Source organism: Colobus angolensis, unplaced genomic scaffold, assembly GCF_000951035.1.
Source record: "Colobus angolensis palliatus isolate OR3802 unplaced genomic scaffold, Cang.pa_1.0 Scaffold350, whole genome shotgun sequence".
In the NCBI taxonomy this organism is placed as follows: Eukaryota; Metazoa; Chordata; class Mammalia; order Primates; family Cercopithecidae; genus Colobus; species Colobus angolensis.
In genome coordinates, this window is record NW_012116822.1 from 630,035 (window position 1) to 640,145 (window position 10,111).

General features: G+C 52.0%; 2 protein-coding genes and 1 pseudogene across 6 annotated transcripts in view; 2 read left to right on the forward strand and 1 right to left on the reverse strand.

The window, feature by feature from the left end:
- The window catches only part of RMND5B (required for meiotic nuclear division 5 homolog B (S. cerevisiae)), a 19,548-nt gene extending 16,545 nt beyond the window's left edge, over positions 1–3,003 (forward strand). For all 3 annotated transcript variants that reach the window (XM_011952907.1, XM_011952908.1, XM_011952909.1), the window contains 4 exons: positions 564–729; positions 1,967–2,069; positions 2,163–2,317; positions 2,403–3,003. In XM_011952907.1, coding sequence (XP_011808297.1) covers positions 564–729; positions 1,967–2,069; positions 2,163–2,317; positions 2,403–2,466 — 488 coding nt within the window. In that variant the 3' untranslated portion in view covers positions 2,467–3,003. The remainder of the gene's footprint in view (positions 1–563; positions 730–1,966; positions 2,070–2,162; positions 2,318–2,402) is intronic.
- Positions 3,004–3,950: 947 nt separating this feature from the next.
- NHP2 (NHP2 ribonucleoprotein) lies at positions 3,951–8,367 on the reverse strand. Of its 2 annotated transcripts, XM_011952911.1 has the most exons (4): positions 8,054–8,367; positions 7,904–7,973; positions 5,384–5,489; positions 3,951–4,326 (listed from the first exon to the last, which is right to left on the reverse strand). In XM_011952911.1, exons 1-4 carry the CDS (start codon positions 8,211–8,213, stop codon positions 4,201–4,203), a joined length of 462 nt encoding a protein of 153 aa, XP_011808301.1. In that variant the 5' UTR covers positions 8,214–8,367; the 3' UTR covers positions 3,951–4,200. The 2 variants fall into 2 exon arrangements, with proteins under 2 accessions (XP_011808301.1, XP_011808302.1); XM_011952912.1 differs by lacking the exon at positions 5,384–5,489 and having other exon boundaries at positions 8,054–8,356.
- LOC105519534 overlaps positions 4,578–10,111 on the forward strand; it is a 19,241-nt pseudogene continuing 13,707 nt past the window's right edge. Inside the window, exon 1 of the transcript XR_001002986.1 lies at positions 4,578–4,586. The product of XR_001002986.1 is annotated as an NAD(P)H-hydrate epimerase pseudogene (transcript). The remainder of the gene's footprint in view (positions 4,587–10,111) is intronic.

The window sequence follows — 10,111 nt, forward strand, 5'->3', positions numbered from 1 at the left end:
AAAAGTGCCTGACACCACGTCCGGCTAATTTTTGTATTTTTTAGTAGAGACGGGGTTTCACTATGTTGGCCAGGCTGGTCTCAAACTCCTGGCCTCATGTGATCCACCCACCTTGGCCTCCCAAAGTGCTAGAATTATAGGCATGAGCCACCACGCCCGGCCCCAAGCCATGATTTAAGTTTTAGCTACATACTGCTGCCTCTTGAAAGCTCTTAACCTGGGGTTACTCTAAATGGAGATTAGTGTGAAGACACCAGTGCCAACCTGAGGACTTATTTGATCCTTGATGCAGTTGGGGAGGAAAGAGAACTGGAAAAGAACCGTCTTCCTTCCCGACTCCATGTAGGTAATGCCTGTTCTTGTCCTGCAGAAGCAGCCTGGACCTCCACCTCCCCAATGGGTTTTAGTCACATTTGCCTGAGGGCATTTTCATCCCTGCTCAGTGTGGTTGGGGGCTTGGGAGCCGTTGGGCTCAGTATATGATGCTGCACAGTCCTGCCGCCCGCTTGGGGTGGACCCAGAGCCCTGCACCCCCTGAGCTGCACCCCCTGGTTGCCTTGTAGAGATCCAGGTGATGATGGGCAGTCTGGTGTACCTGCGGCTGGGCTTGGAGAAGTCACCCTACTGCCACCTGCTGGACAACAGCCACTGGGCAGAGATCTGTGAGACCTTTACCCGGGACGCCTGTTCCCTGCTGGGGCTTTCTGTGGAGTCCCCCCTTAGCGTCAGGTACAACCCAGCCCCGTGAGGACAGCACAAGTGGGAGGGTAGAGAGGGAATCATCATTTTGCCAAGGCCCTGCCATGTGCCAGGAACAGTGCTCAGTGCTTTCAGAGACCGAAACTGGCTTTCTTAGTCATTCTTCAGGAGAGGAATTACCTGATTTTACAGTTAGACTAGGAAGAGTTATGGCCCGAGGTCACCATGAGGTCAGTGGCATGGTCACGGTTCCCATTTTGTAAGGTCTCCTGAATGAGGTCCCTGCCTCTCTTGGACCTCACGCTGGATCACTGCAAGACCTTCCCAGCTAGCCCACGGCCCTCTGAAGCCTGCCTTCCTCATGACCTCATGTCTTCACTACCACTTGCCTTCAGGGGAGATGTGAGTGGTTGAATAACATGTATTCAACACTGCTGCTCAGACACCTCCCTCACAGCTCAGCAACCCTGGGAGGGACAGCCACTGTTATCCTCATTCTACAGTTGGAAGAAATGGAGAGTCAAGATGTGCACTCACTTGCCCAAGGCCTCATAGGGAATAAGGGGCACTTGGACCTGACCCCAGAACCACCTACTCCACCACAGTAGACAGTTGTTACTGTGTGTTTAGACTGTTTATGGAGTCTGAATACAGCACTTCAATATAGTGGACTGATTCCACGCTCATCTAATTTGTGACCATGGATTCAGGTTATAGAATGTTATTTCCCAGCAAGAACATCAGCACCTTAGGATGATTGTGTCGTGCAGGACTACCCTGTGCATTGTAGGGTATTTAGCATCTGAGGTTCCAGCCAGTAGGCTCCCTTCCCCATGCAGTTGTCATGAGAACGGAACCCCAGCCTCCATTTGTTAGGCGGCCTAGTTGGTAGCCACCATTATAAAGATGTATTGTGACTACACAGCAGGGTGAATCCTATAGGCAGGCTGGGGCCCTTTGGAACTGCTCACTGTCCCCTAGTCACACCAAGGACTTTTCAGTCATTAGGATGAGCAGATATCTGCGCCCCTAGAGCTATAGGAAGTCTTCCCTGTAGATGCTCAAATTTTGGGGTGCATTTGAATGAGTCTCGAGTCAAACACACATAAGTACATATGTGGCACCTTATGAACAATGTGAGGGATCTTTGAAGACCATGCACCATTTCAGAGCCCGGTCTCAAGGTCCATGCTGAAGCATGGCGTGCTGGCCCTGCTGCCTGTCTGCTGTGGTCTGAGCCACTCTAGCCTCTGTTCCTTGTCTGCAGCTTTGCCTCTGGCTGTGTGGCGCTGCCCGTGTTGATGAACATCAAGGCTGTGATTGAGCAAAGGCAGTGCACTGGGGTCTGGAGTCACAAGGACGAGTTACCGGTAAGGCCTGGCCCAGGGAATCATGGGCAAGAGGCACTGGGGAGGACAGCCATGAGAGGAAGTGGAACTCACCTCCTTTGCTGCCCTTCCCAGATTGAGATTGAACTAGGCATGAAGTGCTGGTACCACTCCGTGTTCGCTTGCCCCATCCTCCGCCAGCAGACGTCAGATTCCAACCCTCCCATCAAGCTCATCTGTGGCCATGTTATCTCCCGAGATGCACTCAATAAGCTCATTAATGGAGGAAAGTAAGTTCCTTGTGCTCTACTCCACCTTGGCTTGGCTCTCCTACTGGCCACCCCTGAAACATTCTTGGTTCTCCTCCCTTTACAGGCTGAAGTGTCCCTACTGTCCCATGGAGCAGAACCCGGCAGATGGGAAACGCATCATATTCTGATTCCTACCTGGAAGGAATTTTGTTGAAAGGGGTTCTCACCTGTGAGCCTGGGTCTGTCTCAGTTGGGTGGTTAGCTTCAGTGGACTGTGGTTGGTTTCAGAGCACCTGGCTGAGGAGTTCCACTGAGGGGAGGGCTGGAGCAGCCCTTTGGCAGAGACGGCGGAGGGAGATGGACCAGCCCACACCTGGCGGATGGCTCCATGGCATAAGGAAAGGGAGATGCTGGCCTCTGTGCTCCTGCTGTCTCTTCCTGTTTTTATTTGCCCTTGACTTAGTAGCAGCCAACAGAGTGGCAAGGGACTTGGTCTTCAGCAGTAGACATCCTTCCACCCCTGCCCTCAGCCAAGTCTCTTGCTGCCATGCCAATGCTATGTCCACCCTTGCCCCTCGGCCCAAGGGTGTCCAGCGGTGCCCCACCTCTTCCTCCCACTGTACAGCCTCAACAGTATGAACCATCCCACTGTAAATAGTCCCAGTTAGAATGGAATGCCATTGTTTTATAACTTGGAACAAATATATTCACTGCCCTTCTCATTTCTCCTGGCCAACCTTTAGCCTCACAGACAAATTATGACCACATGCCTACCACACACAGGTACTGGGCACGGCCTGGTGGCTGCTGCACACAGAAACATGGCCAGCAGGTGTCCGGTGTCCAGGCAGAAAGAACCCAGCTTGCAGCCCTGACTGTGGGGAGCTTAGATGTCAGACCCCGGGCAACGTGCTTTTACATATACCCATTACCAGATCTTATTACCTCCATGGGAGAAATCCGTGTAATGGGATTCAGGAAAATTAAATAACTTGCACAACAGGCTCACAGCTGGGAAAGGAGACAGCTTGGAGTTTTAACCGGATCTGACCCTCAAGCCCAAGCTATTTCCAGTTTATTCCAGGGTGCCTGAACTCGGTTGCTGTGTATACAGAGTCCTGTGAGTTTATTCCAGGGTGCCTGAACTTGGTTGCTGTGTATACTGAGTCCTGTGCAGGGCCTCTGACAGCAGGAAGGGGCCCCAAGTCTAAAATGTTTGAAGGGATTGGGTTACTAAGGCCATTATGTTAAGCAAGAGGGATAGCCTGGGGGGATGCATTTTTAGCTTCATATTCCTATTTAAAATTTGCTGTGTGGGTGGATAAATTGCTTCCATAAGCTTCACAGTGGCATTTAAGGCTCCTGGGGGAAAGTTAGGAATGGGGGTGTTCCTGATGTGGGGGCTTTAGGCTTCCATGAAGTGGGTCTGGGCCCCCTGCCTTACCTCACAGCCCCCATCTACCCTGGAAGAGGGAGTTGAAAGCGCTGGGGTAGCAGCAGGATCAGTTCTCAGCTTGAGCCAAAGCACCTGGCCCCGGGCAGCTGGGCATTAGCACAGAACCCTTTGAGTCCTTCGGGCTCTCTGGTGAGTAAGACTGCTTCACTCTTCCCGCCCACCAACTCATTGGCCCAACCAGCAGCTGCTGCTTAAGAAAACACCCACAGACTCACATTTTAGTCTTAGCATTTACTTTCCCCACCCCACTTTCTTGGAACAGCCTTTAGTTCTACAGGAAATGGCACTGATGGACAGAAGACTGGCATTACCTTCATGAAAGGGCTGTTGGAGCTGCCTGGGAAGAAGGCGTGCCTTGGGGAACTGGGAAGATGCAGTCAGTGTGTGTGGGCAGGAGGACAGCCAGTCGTCCCACCGCCAGCCCAGTAGCTCCCAGCGGCAGGTGCCCAGGTGCTCCCGGAGCCCCTCATAGGGGTAGGGGCAGGGACTGCACCTCCTCCAGACACTCGTCGTAGGCCTCCTGGTACTCTTCATGGGGCTTGACCATTATCACACAGGTGGGGCGCTTGGAGCCTGCGGCTGCACCCAGGTCCTACAGAGAGGAAAGAAGTGCTGTTTGGAAAAAAGGCTGTACAACCTATATGCCAGGAAGTCACCAACTGATGACCCACCAGCCTAATCTGTCCCACAACCATGTTCTCTTCGGTCTATGTTCTATTTAAAAGCATCTTGAATTGGTTGCCATCATTAAACTCAATCAGACTTTCAAGGCATGGTCTAGCCACACACGGCCTACATTCCCACATGACAGCTATGAAAGGGCTCCAGTCCAACAGGGGCTGGTCCCGGTCCCTGCCATCCGTCACTTCCTGTGCCTCAGATCTGGCCCCTGCTATGTAAGATCCGGACAGCTACAGGTCCCCCTGAGCCTAAACCCACCTAACAGGACTAACACCGGGTGAAACATCTTAGCTTACAAAGCTTACTCACATACATCTATCTCTTTTTATTCTCATAGTCCACAGAGAACTGACTTCGGTTCTTACCCTTAGGCCAAATGGTAAGTTCCTTCAAAACAGGGCCTCTCCCTGCTTTATCCCAACAAGTGATACGTAGGTACCCAAGATCCACCCCCAGCCTTTTTCTTTTTTTTTCCCAGACAGGGCCTCACTCTATCATGCAGTCTGCAGTGTGGGGGTGTATGATCATGGCTCACTGCAGCCTCAAACTCCTGGGCTTAAGTGATCCTCCCGCTTTAGCCTCCCAAGTGGCTAGGACTACAGGTATGTGCCACCACACCCAGCTAATTAAAAAATTTTTTTTTTGTAGAGATGGAGTCTCACTTTGTTACGCAGGTTATTCCTGAACTACTGTCCTCAACTGATCCTCCTGTCTTGGCCTCCCAAAGCACTAGGATTACAGGTGCGAGACACAGCACCTGGGCTAGGATTCCCATTTTATAAGACGGGAACTGAAATGCAAGAGGTAACTCATCTGTAGTCCCAAAACTAAGAAGACATGGAGCCGAGAATCCATCCAGGCCCGTCTTAGCTCCAACACTCCTGGCTCTGTCCTATACTCTTCTGCTATGGCAGACGATCCCAGACACCCCAGTGCTGAGCAAGGTCAGGGGGCCATGTGCTCCTTACCGTCTTTGAGGGGATATAGACATATGGCAGATTTCGGTCCTCACACATGACTGGGAGATGGCAGTATACCTCAATGGGCAGTGTGTCTCCTGCCAAAACCATGATCCTGAAATGAGAGAAAACAGTCATTTCTGGCTTTGCTCCCTCCTTCTTTCAGTTGGAAGTGCTGCCCTAGGCTGGGTCTTAGGGAGAGAGAAAAGTGTGTTTGGTGAGTGCACTCTTCTGGGGTGATCTCTACCTCTTGGTAACATGTAAGTGCCATCAAAGTGAGGTAGTGTTCAGACAGGTGAAGGACAGGATGGGTGCCAAGGTGTATAAGCTCAGCTCTCTTTGGAGAGTCAAAAAAGGTTTCAACTAGGAGGTGATACTTGAACAGCACGCTAAATGATGAATGACTGTCAGGCAGCCCATGGAAGGGGTGGGAGTGGGGAGAGCATGAGCGGGGAGAATCAGAATGGCACCAGAGAGACTGGCAGGGGACACCTCCAAGGCCTTGGGTACCAGGCTAAGAAGCATGGGCTCTGTCCCAAGAGTGACAGTGAGGCAATGAAAGCTTGCCAGAGACTCCTCAGCCAGGGTTCCTAGCTGGCCAGGTGTCAAGACTCGCGAGCAAGGGCCTCAGGAGCCTGAAGACACAGAAGGAAAAGTTTGCTCTCCCACGCTGGATAACAACAGGCAGACACAAGGACAGAGCCCTCAGCTGACAGCGCTCTTCCCCACACCTAGCGCTCCTCTGCCGGCTCCCTGTCTATTAAGCGCCTTTAACTGTGAGTGTTCCTCACAGCCTTGTCTTCGGCTGCCATCCCCTCGCAGTACCTTCTTCCCGGCGGACCAGAGCCACTGCTGTGGGGTCAAGTGCCATCTGTGTGCTGAAAACTCCCAGATTTACCTACCATCTCCAGCCTGGCCCTCTCTCTTCCATGCTCCAAACCCCTATAGCCATCTGCCTATTTGACAGTTCTCCTGGTGGGGGGAGGGGTGGAAGTCATGTGTCTCTACGGCACCTCAAAAACTTATCCAAAACCAAGCTTGTGATCTTTCTACACAAATCTAGTCCTCCTCCACTGTTCACATCTCAGATTAGGCCCTCTGTCCCTCCAACTGGGCATGCCAGAACCTAGAAGTTGTCAATACCTCCCCATTCTCCACATCTAAAAGTCCTTTCAAATCTGTCCCCTCTAACTCTGTCTCCACTATCACCTCTCCAAACCTACTCGTACTTCTCTAATCCTTTCTTCAACTGCCAGAAAAATCTTAGGGTGTAAAAAATAATAAAAATTATGTCAATTCCTGGCTTTAGCCGCCAATAGCTTCCAAAGCACTGAGTATAAAAACTAAATTTACTGTAGCCTACAAGCCTTCTAAGAAGGTAGCACCTCTGCTCCCCAGACCCTCTCCTGCCCGGAGGCCCCTTTCTTCTGGCAGGATCCTCCCACCCCCCCTCCAAATTAATCCCTGTGTCTTAAGAGCTCAGCTCAAATGGGACTGCTGAGGCAAACTTGCCCTGAGGTGCCCTCCCCAGCTAGGTTAGACGCCATTGAGCAACAAGTGTGCCCAACATTATTGAGCTCTTGAGCACCTACAGTTTCACTTCTTGGGATAAAGCAAGGAGGCCCTGTTCTGAAGGAGCTTACCATCTGGCCTGAGAGGGTGATACAGGGAAGAAAAACGTAAATAAGTTTCAAATTTTGATAAATGCCATTAAGAAAAGTGGGGTGAAGAAGTAATTCTCATTGCACTCTGCCATTTTCCTTCATGGCTATCACAACGTGTAATTATTTGTGTGTGTGTCATTATCTGATCAATGAATGTCATTGTTTCCCCCACAGCATAGTGCCTGAAAAAGAGTATACTCAATAGTTAAGGCTGCCAGGCACGGTGGTTCATGCCTGTAATCGCAACGCTTCGGGAGGCCGAGGCAGGAGGATCCCTTGGGCCCAGGAGTTCAAGACCAGCCGGGGCAACATGGCCAGACTCCTCTGTCTCTGCAAAACAAAAACAATTAGCCAGGCGTAGCGGCGCAAGCCTGTGGTCCCAGCTACTTGGGAGGATCACTTGAGCCCAAGGGGGACGAGGCTGCGGTGAGCTGTGATCGCACCACTGCACTCCAACCCGGTGAGGGCTAGACTCATCTCAAAAACAAAAACGTTAACGCTCAGCTCCTTAAATACAGAGCTGGAGAAGGGCCATCCCTAGGACTGAGATTCAGGGCTGAGGGGATTAGGGAGGAGGCCCGAGGTAATCTGAGGCAAGGAGCGGAGGCTGAGGAGGAAGGTCCCTGCATTAATGAAGGTGGGTCTACCCTAAGGAACTTGGCTTACACGATTCGCTTCACTTTGGAATTCACTTTGAGCTCGTATACGTGATGTATCGGTATTGTACCAAAGGGACTTTACCGACTGCTTGACTGGCTTCTGTATATGGGGCTAGGTCAGAGTCAACCTTTGTACTGTGCACCTAAGTAGAGATTTCTCCGTTTACGTTTAGAAATGCAAAATCTAGAGGAAGGAGGGTTCTTACCCTTTTTCTCCTTTGTTGACAAATTTCTGAACCTCTTTCACCCCGCGCCGAATCTGCTTCTGCTTCACGGCTGCAACAACGGAAGAGTCGGTCGGGGGCCTCGCCCCGCTACCCGCGTCCCCATTCCGGCCACGCCGGCTCCCGCCTCACCTTTCTTGATGCATTTGTAGAGCTTCCGCGTGAGGCGGCGAGAAGCCAGGGGCTGAGCGATGGGGTTCTGGTTGACCAGCAGCTCCTGGTAGGTGCGCTCCCCGGAGCACGCCTCCGTCTGAGCCTCGGGCCCGTCGGGATCTGCCTTTATTTTGGTCATCGCAGCGGCCACGGAAACCTAGTCCCAGGGAGGCGAGCCCACGCGGTCCACAGCTTTCGGCGTCACTTCCAGGCCATCAGCTGCGCGAGAAGCCGCCGTACAACACGGCCAATCAGGAAACGAGGTCTCCGACTCAGCCCAATCGTTGATGCTCAGCTCCGTAACTACGGAGAGCGGAGAGGGGCGGAGTCATGATCCTATAGGCGTGGCCATTCCCTATATATTAGTATTACTAATTTGTAATACTAATTACCTTTGATCCTGATGTGGCAGGCCTGCTGGTTTTGTGTTGCTGCAACAGGCCAGTAAGTAGAAACTTAGAAGTGTTCTGGTGGTTGTGGGTGGGAGCACAGGTCAAGAGACGGGGCGGAACGGATTAGGGCGGAGCCCAGGGACTGTGAGGCTAGGGGCGGAGCCGTGGGAATCGGGGCCGGAGGGGGCGGGGCCCTGGGTGCTGGAAAGGTTGTCCTCTTTTTTTTCCCTTTTTGACAGAGTTTCGCTCTTGTTGCCCAGGCAGGAGTGCGATGGCGCAATCTCAGCTCACTGCAACCACCGCCTCCCGGGTTCAAGCGATTCTCCTGCTTCAGCCTCCCGAGTAGCTGGGATTGTAGGCATGCGCCACCATGCCCGGCTAATTTTGTATTTTTTGTAGAGACAGGGGTTTCTCCATGTTGGTCTGGCTGGTCTCGAACTCCTGACCTCAGACGATCTGCCCGCCTCGGCCTCCCAAAGTGCTGGGATTACAGGCGTGAGCCACCGCGCCCGGCCTAAGGCTGCCTCCTTTCATGCATTATTTTTCTTACTTTGTTTTCTGACCCCTGGACCCCGTTGCGCAGGTGTGAAAGATATAGAGCAAGTAATGACCCCACTGACCTGAGTCTGCGCCGCTTTTCCCCAGATAGCATGTGGCTTACTCTCATCCCGCAGGGTTCCGTTCCAGTGTTTCTCATGGGAGAGGTTTCCCTGATGATTTTATCTAAAATTGCAATCCCCTCTCTCTCCAAACTAGCATGCCCTCACCATTGTTTTCCCCGCAGTTCTTACCATTGCCTGACGCTACGCAGGCGGAGGGCCTAGCCGAGAAGCCAGCCAGCCGGGGCTGAGGGAAGGACGGCTCCAGCGAAGCCAGGAACAGCAGAGGGAAGCTTTGGGGAGGGAGCTCCCTGCAGTGCGCGGGGAGAGCTATGAGGAGCCGCCCTTTGCATGGGTCCGTAGAAGGTTAAGACACAGAGCTACCAGGGCGTGGGCTGCAGTGGCAGGCCGAGATCTAGTGGATCTTGGTATCTCTGATTAGCCGCTTCCACTATTTTTTGGAACTCTGGATGGATATTAATTAGATAATCGCTGCAAATTACTAATTTGTAATACTAATTACCTTTGATCCTGATGTGGCAGGCCTGCCATTTTTGTGTTGCTGCAACAGGCCAGTAAGTAGAAACTTAGAAGTGTTCTGGTGGTTGTGGGTGGGAGCACAGGTCAGTTAAACCAACTTAAAAATTGGCCTTTCTCCTCTGTGGTGATTCATGCCTGTGGTTCCAGCTACCCAGGAGGCCAAGAGGGGGATCGCTTGAGCCCAGAAGTTAGAGGCTTCAGTGCGCCATGACTGCACCTGTGAATAGCCACTGCACTGCAGTCTGGGCCACCGAGGAAAATCCTGTCTCTAAAACAAAACAACAACAACAACAAAAACCTTTTAACTCTGGAACTAAAGTGCAATTTTATTTGTTTTGCATTAAATAAAAACAAACAGGCCGAGCGTGGTGGCTCAGGTCTGTAATGCCAGCACTTTGGGAGGCCGAGACGGGAGGATCACGAGGTCAGGAGATCGAGACCATCCTCGCTAACATAGTGAAACCCCGTCTCTACTGAAAATACAAAAAAATTAGCCGGGCGTGGTG

Excerpts from the sequence above, each read along its gene's own strand:
- NHP2 (XM_011952911.1), bottom strand. The coding sequence starts at position 8,213 with ATGACCAAAATAAAGGCAGATCCCGACGGGCCCGAGGCTCAGACGGAG. Across the intron at positions 7,974-8,053 it reads CTACAAATGCATCAAGAAAG|CCGTGAAGCAGAAGCAGATT; the intron begins GTGAGGCGGGAG and ends CCGTTGTTGCAG. Across the intron at positions 5,490-7,903 it reads GTCAACAAAGGAGAAAAAGG|GATCATGGTTTTGGCAGGAG; the intron begins GTAAGAACCCTC and ends CTCTCATTTCAG.